The sequence below is a fragment of the Pyrus communis genome, chromosome 5 (genome assembly GCF_041283825.1).
Source record: "Pyrus communis isolate YQ-2024b chromosome 5, ASM4128382v1, whole genome shotgun sequence".
NCBI classification, from domain to species: domain Eukaryota; kingdom Viridiplantae; phylum Streptophyta; class Magnoliopsida; order Rosales; family Rosaceae; genus Pyrus; species Pyrus communis.
The window spans coordinates 9,837,560-9,855,837 of NC_142569.1; the positions used below are offsets into that span (position 1 = coordinate 9,837,560).

General features: G+C 36.4%; 2 protein-coding genes and 1 long non-coding RNA gene across 3 annotated transcripts; 2 read left to right on the plus strand and 1 right to left on the minus strand.

Moving 5' to 3' along the window:
* The first annotated feature begins 854 nt into the window (after positions 1 to 854).
* On the plus strand, positions 855 to 4,242 carry LOC137724723 (exopolygalacturonase-like). The gene is made up of 5 exons (XM_088693347.1): positions 855 to 885; positions 928 to 1,004; positions 1,204 to 1,512; positions 2,574 to 3,089; positions 3,819 to 4,242. The coding sequence occupies exons 1-5, from the start codon at positions 855 to 857 to the stop codon at positions 4,044 to 4,046; spliced, it is 1,161 nt and encodes a 386-aa protein (XP_088549473.1). The 3' UTR covers positions 4,047 to 4,242.
* Positions 4,243 to 5,808: 1,566 nt separating this feature from the next.
* Positions 5,809 to 12,555, minus strand: LOC137726464 (polyadenylate-binding protein-interacting protein 9). Its single transcript, XM_068465398.2, has 10 exons — positions 11,729 to 12,555; positions 10,689 to 10,799; positions 10,545 to 10,589; positions 8,551 to 8,623; positions 8,352 to 8,464; positions 8,173 to 8,232; positions 8,000 to 8,047; positions 7,828 to 7,896; positions 6,263 to 6,324; positions 5,809 to 6,177 (listed from the first exon to the last, which is right to left on the minus strand). Exons 1-10 carry the CDS (start codon positions 11,981 to 11,983, stop codon positions 6,123 to 6,125), a joined length of 891 nt encoding a protein of 296 aa, XP_068321499.2. The 5' UTR covers positions 11,984 to 12,555; the 3' UTR covers positions 5,809 to 6,122.
* Positions 12,556 to 15,459: 2,904 nt separating this feature from the next.
* Positions 15,460 to 17,169, plus strand: LOC148696725 (uncharacterized). Its single transcript, XR_015962068.1, has 3 exons — positions 15,460 to 15,540; positions 16,071 to 16,137; positions 16,959 to 17,169. It is a non-coding gene; the product is annotated as an uncharacterized LOC148696725 (long non-coding RNA).
* The last annotated feature ends 1,109 nt before the right edge of the window (positions 17,170 to 18,278 follow it).

Here is an 18,278-nt window from a genome sequence, read left to right on the forward strand (position 1 = left end):
CCCCTTTCTCGCTTAACTTTGAAGTTCCTACGGAACCCGAAGCCAATGAGCTCCCAAAAGGCCTCGTGCTAGGTAGGGATGAGAATATACATTTAAGGATCACTCCCCTGGGCAATGTGGGATGTTACAATCCATCCCCTTAAGGGCCCGACGTCCTCGTCGGCACACTTCCGGCCAGGGATTGGCTCTGATACCATATTGTCACATGCCGGCCCGAGACAGATCACTTCCCGGGCCCGCTCCACCACTGTAGCACGATATTGTCCGCTTTGGGCTTACCATTCCCTCACAGTTTTGTTTTTGAGAACTCACGAGCAACTTCCCAGTGGGTCACCCATCATGGGATTGCTCTAGCCCCTTTCTCGCTTAACTTCGAAGTTCCTATGGAATCCGAAGCCAGTGAGCTCCCAAAAGGCCTCGTGCTAGGTAGGGATGAGAATATACATTTAAGGATCACTCTCCTGGACGATGTGAGATGTTACAGTTAGATTTTGTTTAATTGTACGAGTTGATATTTTTTTTATTTTATAAAATGTTACAGTTACCCATATCTCTATTCGATTACATAATTAGTCATCCTCCATCTTTAGATATTTTCAAAAAGAGAATAAAATAGTCCAATATAAGATTAAATAGGAAAAACATTCAAACTAAATACCAAAAGTAAGGACCGTACCATGAACCAAAATCATCATATTAAGAGGAAACAAATCTTTTTATCGCTTCATCATAGGCAAACCCTACGATGAACCATATAACATAAGTTATATATATACAAGAAGGTTTGCAAGAAGCCCAAAACACAGGAGGAAGATAAAGATAAAGAACCCAAAAATATAAGTAGAAAAGGAGACATGGGTACGGGTTTGATCATATCTTCTCCAGGTAGGTCCTTCTTGTTATTTTTCTCGTTGGTATGGGTAACAGAATGTCTGGATCAAGCCAAGTATTTCAATGTGAGGAATTATGGAGCTGTTGAAGGTGGAGAAGCTGATAACAGCAAGGTAGTTATTTGTGCTGTATGACTTGCAATTTCTTATTTATACTCTATGACTCTTGGGTAGCAAAGAGTGTGGACCCTTCGCCTTTGGTCATCTCTTACCCCGATGAAGGAGCTAATGTCGCCTAATCTTCTATTTTCCTTTGTTACATAATTATGTTTATAAGTACTAACAAGAACTTTCTGCGAGTACATGAATTTAGGCATTTCTGGAAGCATGGAAAGAAGCATGTCAATGGAAGGGAAGGGCACGGGTTGTGGTTCCCAGAGGTACATTCAAGTTGTATCCAGTGATATTCTCAGGTCCATGCAATGGTCCGATTGCCTTTCTGATTGAGGGGACTTTGAGGGCTTCAATTGATCCATCAACATTTAGTACTGACAGTTGGATAAACTTCCGGTACATCGATCAGTTGGTAGTGACCGGAGGCGGTACCTTGGACGGCCAAGGAGCCTCGGCTTGGCATCTGAACAACTGCAAAACCAATCCCCAATGCCAGGCTCTTCCTATTGTAAGTTCTTGATAGAACTTCTCTCTCATTTTTTTAAAATGGAAATGTATTAATGTAGGCTCTTCCTTCATGTCCTATTATTTTGCTACTAATTTAAAAGAGTAGTGCTAAAAAAATGCAGTTGACCATATTAGGAGACAATTAATAGGTATATTTTACTATTTATTGTGACAAATCTTAATTTATATATTTATTAACTACCTAATTTGGCCAGAAAATGTGATAAACTAGATAGAGATTTTTTTTTTTTTTTTAAACAAACGATATTTTTTACACTAAGGGGAGGGGAATGTGTTTAACCTCACAATGAGCTAGAAATAATGTGGCTTTGGCGATAATCGAATCTAAGACCTCTCACTTACAAGTGAAAAGGACTACCACTAGACTGTAGTACTAGGTGGCAACTAGATAAAGACCTTAGAAGATATGCATTACTTTTTTTTGTTCTAGATGATTAAAAACTTGAAAGATATGCGTTAGTACCCATTTTGAAAAATTATTGTGTACAACGTAATATGTACCAATATACATGTTATAACCACATGAGCATCTCCACATCCCTTTTGCTGCGCCACATCAGCAAAAACTTCCTCCAAGGATGGAGAAATTTTTAGGTGTACCGGGTACACCAAAAAATTTTGGTGTACCCTCACTCATAATGGTGGACCCTACCCTCACTTATTTGTCAATAAAAAAATAAAATAAAATTTTAATGAGTGAGGGTACACCTAAAAATTTCTCCCAAGGATGAGGTAATTAATTGGCTTGGCAAAAAAGCCCTAGGAAAGTTTGATATTTTGCCTTATGAAAAAGTTTAGGCATGCAAAAGCGATATTTTTAGGCATTGTTTGACCAATTGATTTATTTTTTGGAGTCACTAATTTCTGTGTTACCAAATATTAAAGATAAATTGTCACATATGTCATCAAAGTACGTATTTATCTTAAAAATTTGCTATATCTCTTGAATATGCCCTCTAAATACATAGTATTTGTGTTGTTGATTATTCCACTAGTACAATTTAACATCTTGTTCTGTCTCGTCAAATATTATCGTATCAGTCTTTGAGTTTTGACTTCATCACAAACGCAAGAGTTGAATACATAAAATCATACGACAGCAAGAATGCCCATTTCAAAATTTTCGGATGCCACAACATGGACTTTAGGAAAATCAAAATCTCAGCTCCAGCAGACAGTCCGAACACCGATGGCATTAAGATCGGAAGCTCATACCGAATTAGAATCGCACGTTCCACGATCGCAACGGGCGATGACTGCGTAGCAATGGTGACCGGAAGTAAGAAAATCCACATTTCTAAAGTTGTGTGCGGTCCCGGGCATGGAATCAGCATCGGAAGCCTAGGAGGGCATGACAAAGAAGACGCTGTGGTAGGAGTGGTGGTGAAAAACTGCACATTTTTGGGAACGGAGAATGGTGTGAGGATCAAAACTTGGGCTTCTCCTTATACCAGCAAGGCTTCGAATTTTACGTTCCAAGACATTTTTATGGATGATGTTCTGAATCCCATTACAATCGATCAAGAATATTGCCCCAACCCTCCTTGCAATCAACAGGTATATATTTTACATGAACCCAGTTCCTAGCTAATATATATTTGTCTCTTGCATTCCCTATAGAAAATAGATATACAATAAATACATATATATCTATATATATACATGATAATATTTTCTAATTAGGGTTTTGATCTATTAGTTGTGAGACAAACAATTAATTAGGCTATGCAGTTAAACAATTTCCACGCAATTAGTAGTCTATAACAATATTAGAACAATATAACATGTCTCTTATTTTTACAAGAGAAAATTTTCCTATAAATTTAATTCCTTCATTAAAAAAAATCTCTAGCTATTGATGTTTTTTATGTTGATACGGTGTTTATGTTTATTTCATTTTCTGCTTTTGTTTTATTATCTTTATAAATACATACCTAAATAACCCTGAATTTAAAACGCTCAATCTCGAAAAAGAAGAAACTTAAAATACATGTAAGAGGATCTTATTTTGTACCAATATAAGAGATTATCTCTCAAAACAATTTGACTTTTATGTTGCTGGACTATTGAGCAGAAAGTAGAATCTAATTTGAATGTGTGACCTAGATTAACAGTTAAGAATTAACATCAAACTGTGTCTATCTGATGATAAAAGAATATTACCCTATAGCAGTGTTCAAATCATGATTTATTAGATCTTATTCGTCACAGGATTTAGACTGCAATTATTCGACAAAAAAAAAATGAACTTAATTGAACAAGGGGTTTCTTCTTTCTTGTGTGCAGACTTCTTCGAACGTGCAAATCAGCGACGTTACATACAAAAACATATGGGGAACATCCTCGTCGGAAGTAGCCGTAAGTCTCCGATGCAGCAAAAGCAGGCCATGCAAGAACGTAGTGCTGGACATCATCAAGTTGTCGCCTTCCAATCCCAGAGAACGTTTGAGTTCCTTCTGCTTTTATGCAAAAGGAGCCTCTTATGGCTTACAAGCCCCTCCATCTTGCTTATAGTTGTAGCTCAATTAGCTTTATCATTTCAAGTTTTATGGCTCACAAACCCCATGTTTATCTTTTAATAATAAATCTGTAGCTAGAAAATCACCTAGTTTTGATTGTCCAGTGTCAAAGAAACATGAATTAAGCAGCTGGTGGATCTAGTTATAGACAACTTTGCATATATCATAGTTAAATGTAATCAATATCTATTATAAATCCAATTATTCCTGCAGTTTCATCCACCTAGTGGAATTTCATGAGTGCTCAAGTGGTTGTGTTGTTTTCATTGGTATACACTGAAAGAGGAGGGGATCAAACACGAGACTCTAATTCTGTATCAATAAATGCTCTTGGTGATGGGGTGGGGGGGGGAGTGTGTGGTGTGGGTTAGGGGTGCACTTCTAAGGTGTTCATATCCTTAGAGGTGGACTGCAACAAGAAACTTGGGTATCAAGTATCTCATTGCTCGAGAAAGGTGGTGGCAGGATTGGTTAAGATTGATTAATTATGGGAGTGTTAGCTGATTTTGATGCAACAAATTCGTGCGAGCTGTGTGTTAATGTTTCTTTCAGTCATTATGTTCTCAAATACAAGTTGTTAAGTTTTAAAATATGCATTGAAGCACTGATGATAAAGCCTTCTTAACTTATAAAGTTGATTGCTGTTGGTTGTTTAAAGTTTCCCTTGAAACACAGCATTGAGATGAACTGTTTTCTCAGTTATAAAGAGGACCAAGTGTTGGATGTGTTTTTTTTTTTTTTTTTTTTTTTTTGAACAATCGATATTATCTACACTAACAGGGTGGCGTGTGAGAATGGGCTAAGCCTCACAATAGGCTAGCAATAATATGGTTCAAATTCGTCTTTGGCCAGAATCAAACCTAAGACCTCTCACTTACAAGTAAAGAGGAATATCACTGAATTGTAGTACTAATGACAAAAACTTGTTACCATGGACTTTGTTAATTCTAGGATTCCATGTTATGTTGTACTGTGATGAACAAGTGTTGGCTCTAGTGGGAGAATGCAAGTCTTATTAGAGCCAACACTTGTTTTTCACGTGCTTAAAGTCTGGAATCATAAGAGTTTAGGATTGGCTATACTTGTAAGCTATTAAGGAATGTATATAAGCAGTTTCATAGCTAGATAAGAATAGGTTTGTTTCAAGCTGATATGGCTGCTATAGTTTTGTGGTGCCAAGGATTGGTTTGATAAGGATTATATAATGGGAAGCGTCCTTGTTGAACACCATCGTTTCCAGTACAAATTAGGGTCCTGCTCTCACATTTGATTCGCAATACAGAAAGCCTCAAGCCCCATAAATTGAGTGTTGTATCCTGGGAGGCCGGGAGTGTTGAGAAGCAGAAGAACTATAACCCTGGCTTCAATGGCTTCTTCAGGTAAGCGGTTGAATTGCTACAGTGATATGATTTCCGCCTAGTTAATAATCTTACAGGAGATGGTAGACAGACACGACCCATCTTGGTCTGCTATATTCACTAGACAACCTGTGCATAAAATAAGCTACGAGTAATTCCTACCGCAGTCCGTCATCGATTATTTCGATGTCGGATATAGCCGAAAAATCCTTTACAGCTCAAAACTGTAGCCTAAAAGGCACAAAACATCTCACAAACAAGGAAAAGGTTAGCGAAGCATAGAAGGGAACCTAGGTTTGAGAAAAGTTGGAAATATCTTCTGGTTCCTTGGTGCGAAGTTTGTTGCTGGGTTTCTTAGTCACCTGGTGTTTTACCCTCCTAGAATTACATCACATCAAATTGGTAACTGGAGCATTGCAACATTTATTCAGTAAATACAAATCGGTATTTAAGCTTTCGAGTGCGTGCAGTGTGAGAAAGGACATACTCAGAGTCATAACAGAACTGAACTGAACTAGAACTTTAAAAACAACGACGAGGTTAAATGTACGATTGCCAAGATCCAAACCATCTTTTAAAACTTCAACTGAAGCAGGGTAAACTGCAACGGAAAAGATGGAAATACTGAAAGGAATAGACGACAAAACAACAAAGTTCCTCAGACTTGTAAAGCCCTCCAAGCTCCATCCACGGATCTTTTCTTGTGGTATTGGTTAATGCAATGGACGAGTAACGCGTGGTCTCACAGGAGTCTTTGAAGGACTTACCCTACAGAATTACGATATATGCAAGATATTAGAACGTTGAATCACTCGAAGAATTATGACAAACCTCATTGGATCAGTGACCACACCTGATGGGTTGTGCTCCCAACACCATTCCGCTACAATTGAGCGCAAGTATAGCACTTTCCGCCTGTTATCAGTGAAAAAGAGCAAGGCAATAGAGTTTTCAAGAGAAAGATCATTTGCGTTGAGGAATTACAGCCAAAAAGTTTAAATTCCTGTAGAACATTTTGCTAAACATCTAATGGAATGCCACATAAATCTCCATATGCAGTCGTAATAATAAAACGAATTACACTGGAAGAATGGACCTCAAATCACCTCATACATGCACACTTCCACACATTCACAGCATAATCAAAGATGGAAATACTAGCTTTCTAATGGAAAGATCAAGAAGGCACAGAAGAAAAATTTGACGTATCGGGTTTTTTTTTCAATTTCTTCATTATGTCATATCACAAGTATGCCAGTCTTTATAAATGAAATACTGCCAAAGCATATAATGTGTGGATGTTCCTTAGTAAGCAGATATGGTGATACTTTGAAGTTAAACGAATATCACAATGACAAAAGGATAGAAGATGGCATACGAGTGTCAAACCCAAAAGAACTACAACAGAAGTGCTAAGTCCAGCACATAAAAACACACTGCTACGATAATACACGAGCTCAATCATTCCAAAACAACCTAATATACAGAAGTTCTATTGCACAAGCTCATTTCCACCATGGCAAAGATAATTCCATTTTACTTGGAACAATAGCTCAAATTCCCGATAATACATTATGTGAGCTATATAGCAACAAATGCTAGAACATTTGAGCAAAGTGCCTTTTTTTCTTATTACTAAATCTTTTTTCTACAAAAGTGTCTTACACTTGCAAACATAAAAGATTTTTTTATCCTCATGCTGAATGGGATGGAGAAGAGGAGGAAACAATGCACGGATTTAAAAAAATAATAATGAATCTGCGTGCATCATTTGAGAAAATGACAGATTTCTATAGCATGGATCCTAATTTATTCCCAACAAAATCTTCGTCCCACTTCTCTTACATAAAAACAAAAATTTCAATAAATGGAAAAGGAACCTTTCTCAGAGAAACAACTTAGATCCTAGACTTCAAAGCTATTTACCAAAGAATACGCAGCAGAGCCTAGAAAAAGAAAGAAGTTAAAAGCAGTATAAAATTAATAAGAAAACCATCAACAACAAGAAGTGGTATTCAGTCCAATAGGAGCTTCCCAAACTCCTCAATGCACTAATACAAAAGCAGTTCATGAAGTTACTTTTGGAATGCAATTAACATATGCCATTTCATTTATTTTTTTAATACATATTAGCATACGAAAACATAGTGACATAAAAAACCCTCAGCCAACCGCAAAAATAGACCGGACCAAAAAAGATAATGAGCATATCGTATGTCTGGACATATATACTAGGCACCATAATAAGAAGTAAGGACCAGATATCACTTTTCCACATGATTTGCAATCAAAATAGAAACGCAAACGGAAAAAAATCAAATATAGTGTAGCAGTATGCAGATTCAACCGAAACATAATGAGCATATCTTAACAAAACTTTGACTCTAATCTTCATTAACCTTAATATTGTAAGCTCACCATTGCAAATTCAACAAAAGCTATACGAGTTGAATGCACATGATCCCCCAAAAGCCTCAAACGAGTAACCTGCAAGTTTTAAAAAGATATCAATATGAAGTCAGTTTCAATAACACACACCATTCAACCCTAAATAACCATAAATAAATAACAGCTGTGGAACTCGTCCTACCTCACCACAAGCTGTTTCAAAGAAATTCTTGACTTCAGCTTGAGCAACCTGCGCACATACAGAAAATTATCGAAGATTCCAGTTATTCAACTGCCGTATATGTATGCATGGGGAACAAGGATGCACTGAGGAAACCAAAAATTTCATTCTGGTAAAACAGGAATAGTGTATACCTTCTTATCAATATTTGTACAATACACAGTCCTGCTACACATTTCCCGCTCATCTTCTGACTGCAAATGAAATCATAAAAAAACTTCTGAGCAAAAATCTTCATAGTGAAACCTTATCAAAACTTTAATACACACATCATTAAGAAAATAAAGCCAAAATTTTTAAGAGTTATTCATACCCTGGGGAGGAATGTAGGATTCACAGGAAGGATGGCAGTTTTTGAGGGTAAGACCCTGACAGGATAGTACCCAAGCATAGTCCCACCAAGGCTCAAAGCGGCTCTTGCACCATCTGTATGACAAAACTACCATGTAACATGCTATACATGCAATCATAAAATGTTATAGAGGGCTTGCAGACCAAAATAAAAATCTTACGCTCATCAGCAAACTCCACAAATGCAAAACGGAGTACTGAATGCGGATCACCACAAATCCGGCAGTCAACAACCTTCAAATATAAAGATTACAACAAATGTTTAGGTCTTCCATTAAGGTGATAAACACTGAGGAAAAAGAAACCACGTTATTAGACCCTATTATCCTTGCAAAAGACCTAAGTTACATATTTGACATTAACAACAATGCTTATGGCATTAACAACAATTCCTAATGCCAAAAGAATTAGGGTATGTTTGGGTGAAGGACTTCCAAATTCCAAGGGATTTAGGCAAAGTGATGAAGAAATGGATCACAAAAAGTTAGATAGGAGGGACTAGAAATGCATCAAATGAGCAACAAAAGTATGTAAGAGGGTATGTAAGAGCATTAGAAATGCAGCAAGAGAAACTACACCTCTTTCCGTAAAAACAAAACTAACTGCAAACAAGGTTATTTGGCTTTGGAAACGTGGAAAAGCATACATTAGAAAATCGTGAGTCTTTTCTGTAATGTGTAAAAGACAACTGATATGATTTCGTATTCAAGTAAAAGAAAATCAGTTAGGGAAACATCTCTATTAAGAAAAAGCCTTTGTTGTTTCAGTTACCAAGATAATAGAATTATCCATCTGAGAAACTAAGATTGAACTGGAAATTGACAGCAAGATTAACTTTTATTATGTTTCTTTCTCCTGCATAACATTTAGTTTAAAAATTTGGAAACCTTACGTGACCTCAACTCCCTCATAGATCATGTAAAGGAAACAGGATCACTAAGTCAAGCTCTTTATCTTCTTCCACTACCCTTAACGTCGTCAAATCAGCAGGACAATAGTACCACATGGATATGTGAGATTGAACTGGAAATTGACAGCAAGATTAACTTTTATTGTGTTTCTTTCTCCTGGATAACATTTAGTTTAAAAATTTGGAAACTTTACATGACCTCAACTCCCTCATAGATCATGTAAAGGAAACAGGATCACTAAGTCAAGCTCTTTATCTTCTTCCACTACCCTTAACGTCGTCAAATGAGCAGGACAATAGTACCACATGGATATGAGTTAACATGGCAAGCATGTGAGCAACTTTCATTCACGTTAGTATAAATCTGGATTGACAGACCACACTGAAACAGTTTTAAAAACTTAAAGAGGCAATATCTGAAATAAATACAGGGACTAATATGGAACATTCGACAAAGCAGAAGAAAAAGTGAAGGGAGTAAAGTTTAGACTACCCCTTCATTTATAATAACTATAAATTAATCACCCATTTGTAGTCAGACTGTATTCAAGAATAAACCCTAGAAAGCAAGAGTCTCATGACAATAATCCATAGCCACAATACAGAAGAAAGCTCTTTTCCGCTTAGTGTAAAGATATTTACCAACCAAAGTCCCGCAGAACTATAGTCCGAAATAGTACAATCTCATTTATATTAACATCAATAAGAAAATAAAGGCATGATACATAGCTTAACATAGAGCCAATAATAGAAACACCAAAATCTCTTAGCCAGAAAGAATATCAAAGCAACCTCAAACTATGTTGAACCCATGTGTGGATGTGGATCAATTCAATATGTCATTTCGTACAGGTGTTGCATACAAGGTACCATAAATAAACTTGTTTATGCCAAAAGTTTCAATGATAATAATCGTAAATGTAAACTGGCAGAGGATAATCAAATGGCATTCACGAACACTAATACAATATACTTCGTCACATGATCTCAGTCCTCATTGTTTAGAAAGGAATGATAGTAGTAAGCAACATAGAACATGAGAGTTTTCATTTCAGGAAGAAGTGGATGATAGCTAATCTTACGAAGGAAAAAAACTCTTGTTATAGAATTCATGCTCTATAAGTTGAACCACAAAATTCTAGAGAAAGCAAAGAAAAGAAAAGGATGCCCCAGTTCTGAATTTACATTGAATAACCACAATTTGTAAAATAAGAAAACATAATCTGGGAAAGCAATGCAACTTACTTGTCCGCAACTACTAAATATGGCAGCAAGACGCTCTTCGGTAACCTATATAAGAAAAGGAGAGTTTTTATAACAGCCATTTGATTGAAACTAGAAAGGCAAAGAAAATCCAATCCAGGAATCAAGATCTTATAATTCACTTACTTGCTGATCAATATCAGAAACATATACTGTTCGCCTAATATTACTTTCCCGCTCAGCTCTGAAAGCTCTCCCACTAAGTCTTCGCTTCCCCTGATTAAAGTTATTTCTTCTCTGGAAAACAAGAAAGGTACAAATTAGTATAACAAAATATAATGAAGGAAAATAATAACTACATGTGTATAGTTATCGCAAGCAACTTCCTAATGAAACTGTCAATTTTGTTTTTCTCAAGCTAAGTCGTTTAAAGGTCTCAGTTGATAAGAGTTCCAACAACTAAATCAGTATAGTGAAATTACTAAAAATCATAGTCATAATGACAATAACAAGAACGACCATGATCAGAAACATAATTATGATTGAAAAAGTGCACCAAATAGAACTCCATGCCGAATGACGAAGGTGATTGCTATGCATATCCCAAAAGACTCTGCTAACCAAATGTGCAGTGACTTTCCAACACAAACACACCACCCCTACCGAAACAGAATATACACTGACAATCTGAAGGCCCAACAAATACATAGAATTCGCATACTCACAACAAGAACAAATAAAAACTCGAACTCCAGATCATGAATTCAAACTATACCAGTAAACAACTGAATTTTAATCACACACTACAGATATCATGAATTCAAACTATATCAGTAAACAACTGAATTTTAATCCGACACTACAGATGCAGTTACAATACTGGAACATATACACCCTGTTCATTTATATCATAATCAGCAATCACTAAACCATTTGAAAATTAATGATCATTAAGGAAAAAATTGTTGCAGCAGAGAACTCAAGAACCTCGCCTACCGACAACCCGAATAGCAACCAAATTATCAATTCAACGATAAACCCAATTCAAATTACATTATATGAAATTACAACAAATAGAAAAGCCCGGTTTAGCTCAAATCCATTACATAATTCATATTCATAAGAAAAACCAAATATAAAACCAACCCTATAATCAAATTACACGAAAAAAGAAAAAAAGAAAAAGAAAACAAAACAAAAAGAGATCAAAAGAGAATGATCAGTACCCTTCGAATGTTGGCCTGATTATCATTGGGTGAGAGCTTATTGTTATTGACAGAGTTTTCAAAATTGGAATGGTGCTGGGGAGAATAAGATGAAGGGAAGAACTCTTTGGCTAAAGGGTTGAGCTTGGTGAACATATCCACCAGCTTCTGCACATCGAATTCTGATTTGGATTCAGAAATGGGTTTTGACATTGAATCCAAGTTGGAGTTTTTGGCAGAGGCTGCCTCACCGGAAATCTCAGAAACCGCAGCCATAGAATCAAAACCCACAACCGAGATTTTTATAAAAACAGGAAGGGAAAAAAAATAGCAGCTTCTACAATAAGAAAGATTGAAAATTTATAAGAACTAAATAAAAAAATTAAACGTTCTTTGTTGCTCTTGTGCTCTGTGTAGGTTGCTGTCCCTCTGCAAATGAGGGTTTATTAGAGCTTTTGAGATTTTAGAGCGTAATTGAACAAAAATAAACAAAAACGAGAAATGATTGAAAAGAAAATGGTTGGAAGAGGAATATGAATATGGGTTTAGTAGAAAATGATCTGAGAGCTGAAGTGGTGATGGAGAATGGAGATGGATGGAAGTGTTGGGAGGAGCAAACAGTTGGCTTTTGGGTTTGGCTTCTTTCGCTAAATGCTCTGACCCTTCTCTCTCTCTCTCTCGGTCTCTCCTCTTATTTTCTTTCTTCTGTGTGGTTTTTTATTTTGGGTTTGGATCTTTGTCTTGCGCTTCTGAGAGAGGAGAGACGAGTGTGAGTAACAGTCATTCATGTCATTTGTTGAAGTGTTAACAGATATACATATGTCATTCAAAACTACCCCTTGAGTTTTTCTTTTTCTATTTTAATTTGTTTTTATATAAGAATGGATAATACTATTAACTTGTTTTTCTGAGATTTCTAACAGTCAGTGGCAGTAAAAATTAAATTTATTTGTTCTTTGGCTTAGTTTACGCAGGTTGGGTAACAAAGTGTGTCGATTCCTTTGCAACTAAATTCTAAGTCTTTTTTTTTTTTTTTAAATTAACAATTAAGCTTTATTCTACTAAATGGGATTAGATGGATAAAATATAGAACGTAACTGCGCTTGGTTTTGTATGTCTTCCGTTAGCTTCAAGTATTTCATATCTTTTCTTAAAATCTCTTTCCAATTCTTCATCTATCACTTTTGCCCTGAGTCTCCGTTTCATAGTCACATCTTTTAACCAAAGCATCTGTAGGTCTCTAGTCCATATGTCCAAACCATCTTAACCGATTTTCTCTTATCTTATTTTCAATTGTGGCCACTCCTATTTTACCAATTCTTGATCGCACCTTTCTTGTGTGCTCGAACATCCAACGATGCATTATCATCTTTGCTACACTCATTTTTTGCACGTGTTGATTTTGGACCATTCAACATTCTATGCCATAAAGCAATATTGGCCTTGTTGGCATCCTATAAAAATTTCCCTTGAGCTTTAGTGGTATACAACAATCACACAACATACCCGATGCAATTTTCCACTTCACCCATCAAGTTTGTATTCTATGGTTAAAATCAAATGAAATATGTTCATTTTAAGTGAATACGACGACGAAAGTTTTTTATTTTTTATTTTTTTGAGTTGGAATAATTAAAATATCGTTTTGTTAAAATCACGTAGCATATGTTCGTGTATTATTGCTATGTTTGGGAATATAATTTCATAGTTAATGTGTGCAACTTTTCTACTTTATATGTTCTGCAAATTTGTTGTGCCACAAAGAATATGTTCCTATTGCCTTTAGGCAATGTGGTTGGTTTTGGAGTGTTTTCAGTCATTTGACTTTTGATTGTAGGGTTTAGTGTGGAGTCAAAAGAGGATGGTCCACGTGGGGGAATTTTATGCCACATGTCAATTTGAGTTTCTTTCCGGTATTATACTCCATTGTAATACATGTTAATTAATTAATCAATGGACTGTTTAGTCTTTTTAAATCCCTATCTTGTTGATGGTCAAAATTTCATTTCGTATGTCATGACAATATGAGTGACAATGATATCTTCTTAATGTTAGAGTTCTTTTATTTTCTTAATCCAATCTTTTATTGTCCTTTTTTATTGTTGTCTAAACTAAGAATGATGTCACGACAATAATAAAAATTATCATTTAAACATATATTATAGTTTAGTAGTATTTTTTTTTCACTCGAATTTCACAAATGGTGAATTCAACACCACCATATTAGTATAAATATGCCGTTGCATAAAAAATTAATAAAAACATAAAGACTTTCCTTAAATAAAAGAAAATTTGGATTAAGTGATGATACATAAACTCATTGAGAAATTGTATGTCATGACAAAATGAGTGACAATGATATTTCTTAATGTTAGATTTCTTTTAATTTTTTTTTAATCTAATATTTATTCTCTTTTTTCTATTGTTGTCTAAACTAAGAATTTTTAATACAAAATTTCCACTTAAACTACAGTCTAATAGGATTTTTCTTCATTCGAATTTCATGAACATCGAATTCAATACCACTATATTAGTGTAAATATATCATTATATAAAAAATTATATATTAAAAAAAAAAAAAGACTAAGATTTCTTTAGATAAAATAAAATTTGAATTAAGTAATGATATTAAAACTCATTGAGAAAATTTGTATAGGAATAAGCGCACTTACACTTTGAGAGTGAAAAGATCTTAACTTCCATATGTTGAAATAATTTAGATTTCTAACTCCCTGTTGTTACGTAGCAGCAAACGGATTACAAAGTATGTGGGTTCCCCTTTATAATTCGTAATCAGATTCAAATAACCAAAAAACAATCACGAATTGATTGATTATGGAAACTAATTGATCTCATTCACATTTCTTTTCTCTCGTAAGCGTGTTTACTAATGAACGAGATGAATAGGATCACTATCATTCTAGGATTCCCCTTGTTTACTTGGATAAAGGAATAAAAATAAAAATAAAAATAAACTAATGAAAGGAGGCTTGAAAATTTTGAGTTTTAATGATAAAGACAAAATCAAGGGTAAAGTGAATAGTACTAAGATTGACTTTTTAGTATAAAAATGTGATTTTTCGTTAAAGTGAATAGTATTTGAGACTTTTCGTTAAAGTTCTCTAAAAAAACACTATGTGGCCAATCAGAAAATTATTTGTTAAGGAATGATAATATATATGGGGAGGTGAGAATGGAAAAGGATGATTCAGAATTATTATTTTTTATACATCAATGCGGCCCTTACATTTTCTAATGTTGAAAAATAAAGTTTATTTTGTATGAGGGTATTCTAGTGAACAACATGTGACATCCCGTCCCGAAAATATCGGAAATGTGCTTAGGAAATGACCTTTTTACCCCTAGTTGGTTTTCGTATTATTGTTTTTGGTTACTTTGTGTGGTGTTGGCAAGCTTTGGGCCACACACACACACCTGCACATACACTGTCTCTCTTCACCCTCTCTCTGTCTCTGTCCCGTGTCTCTCTCTCTCTCCCTTTCTTCTTCTTCTTCTTCCAAAAACGTACGGACCAACACACATACCCCTCAAACTGTGGTGGATCGAGGAAACCAAGGACACATTTGAGCTCGTGAGGTCGAGGGGAACACAACCGTAGCATTTTCAGGTGAGAAACACATCGTTTTCACGTCGATTCGACGATGTCCGTTTTGAGTATTGTTCATGCAAAAGTTATACATTAAGTTTTTGGGTTTTCTGAGCTCGTAGTTGTGTTTGTGAGGTTCCCAAGAGCCTCGGAGTACTTCGTTGGACGAATTTGGACGTCGGGATCGTCCTGCTCGAAGTTGGCCGGTTTTGGAGAATTTGCACAGGTATAATCTCTTAGTTTTAGCCCTTAAAACTTGTTGGGACATGTTCTACTAGTCTAGGGCTTTCATTTGGTCCAAGAATCACGAAAAACGGTCAAGAAACGAGCGAGAAAACCCTAGTTGCAGGTTTTCCCATTTTCCGGCGCCGGCGACGTCGCCGGCGTTCGAATGAAGAAGGCGACGGAATATTCCGTCAATTCTGACGGAATATTCCTAACGCCGTTAACGGATCCGGTTAGTTTTAACGGAATATTCCGTCAGTTTAACGGAATATTCCTGACGGCGTCTGTTGACACCGTCAGTGTGCCTGGCACGTGGCCGCACGTGGGGGGCGCGTAGGTCCGTGCCTGTGCTGGCGCGTGGGGGCGCGTGCGGGGTCCAAAAATTTTTCTAAAAATATGGTTGTGATCCTGAGGTTGTGTAGAGCACGTGGGTATATTCATTTGTCCATTTTGAGCAATGTATGAGAAGTTATTACGAGAAACGGGTTATGTGCTTTAAAGTTAACGTTTTTATAGTTGTTTCGCATTTAGGTGACACGTACCCAGAGGACGAGCGTGCACACGCGAGACAGGGGGGCTACGACCCTTCTACATACCAGTGAGTGGGCTTTTGTTTTCCGTATATACCTATATACATCTATATTCCCAGAAATTGAATTAAAATGGGTTATTTGCCTTATGCCATGCATGTTATTGTTATCGTTTATGCATCATTGCACGCATTAGTAGTGGCATACATATATATGCAGATTGGGTGCTGTGGACGCACAGGTAAGTGCCAGGTAAGTGGTAAGCATATTTACTTTCAGCAGTAGTTTGGGAGACTTAGAGAGCTCATAACCTGCACCCCCGGTGTTAGTGCTCCCGCCCAGAGTAGGGCACAGTCCTTCACGTGATGTTCACCTCCCGCACCACACGCTCAGCTTGGATCCAAGTTAGGTGCATAGGCCTGTCGTACATACCACATTAGGTGGTTCCGACTCGTAGGTGACCCGCGATTATTCGCACAGCCTTCACGTGATCGTAGCACTAGAGCGTATATATGTATTACACCCAGGCCTGTCGTACAGACCACCTAGAGTGGTTCCGACTCGTGGGCAGGTTCAGTTGTTGAGTTTGAGATTGAGCTCTATATGCAGCCGTACAGGTCACGTTAGGTGACTCCGGCTGCCAGATGTTATGTTATTGATATGATTCATACCTGAGCACATACATTTCATTACGAGGTTTTGACATGGCATATCTTGAGCATGATTGGCATACCCTTGAGCATGTTGGGCATATCTATACATACGTACATATGTTTATTTCCTGGGAAGTATACAGGTTTTACGGTGAGGGGTTAGAACGTATTTTATGAAATGGTTTTCAAAGAGCTTTGTTTTTGCCCACTCACGCTTTTGTTTTACGCCCCTCCAGGTTCTAGTTGCTTAGCCGTTGCGGTGGTTTCCCTTGAGAGCTTTCCGGCGTTCTGACAGACACTCCACATTGTAGGGTCGCCTTCGGGCGTACTACTGTTGTCGTTTTATTTGGACTGCTATAGACCTGCTCTGAATTTGTATCGCACTAACTAGCACTTATTCTAGTACTTGTATGCTAGTTTTTAATTATTCGTACCTTTATATTACTACTTACTAGCTTCCGCACGTGCACATGGCTACGTCACCTTTGAGTGACGGCCAGCACGCTCCGATCTCGGTCGGGGTGTGTCACAACAGATGTTATTTTTTGTTTACCAAAATAAAATAACTAATGTACATTGTTATTTCTGCTAGTTAGTAAACATTTCATTTGGCTTACCTTTAATTTTCATTTCATTTATTGACGGTTAGTAAACACTTAATGAAATTGTTTCTTTCCGTTTCATGTCCACCATGAATCCTTGATAACCCAATTCCTACTCATTCCAATTCTTTCTTATTCCGATTCCATGTATATAAACATGACATGAGTTTTCCGATTTATGACTCTCCAATTCCAAGTAAATAAACATGTCATTAGAAGTTATTTTCCTTTTATCTTGATTTGTTAGAGGTTTTAAGCTGTTGAGGTTAGCCAAATAGGTTCTCATCCCTATTTTTTCTACTCCATTGATTAAGACCTTATTCCTTTTGAATTTTTAATCACGGTCCTTAAGTTTTAATGACACACCCCGATCTAAATCAGGACGTGTTGGCCGTCACGTGAGAGTGACGTAACCATGTGCACAGTGCGGAAGCAAAATAATAAAGAGAAATACGAATAAATAAAAACCAAACTACTAACAGTACTAGCTAAGATAACATGCTAGTGCGAGAGTAAGTGTGAAATACACAACCAGAGCATAAATAGCCTAAGTGCAGTCCGACTGGACAAGTACTAAATAAATAACACCCAAAGGTGATCCTACATTTGTGAAATCTGTCAGAACCATCATTGGAATCCTCGTATGCCACCAACGATAACTCCTACTTAAAACCTGGAGGGGCGCAAAACAGAAAATGTGAGTGGGCAAAAACAAAGCTTTTCAAAATCATTTTATTTCTCAAAAGTTCTAACCCCTCGCCGTAAACCTGTATAATTTCCCATAAAATATAATATATATATATATATATATATATATATATATATATATATCAATATATTCCACAACCATGCTCAGAATAGCAAAATTCACCAATATGCCATGTCAAATATCTCAGCATAAAAATATATGTAAGCTAGGTGATATAAATCAATGCAAATGATATATCAACCGGA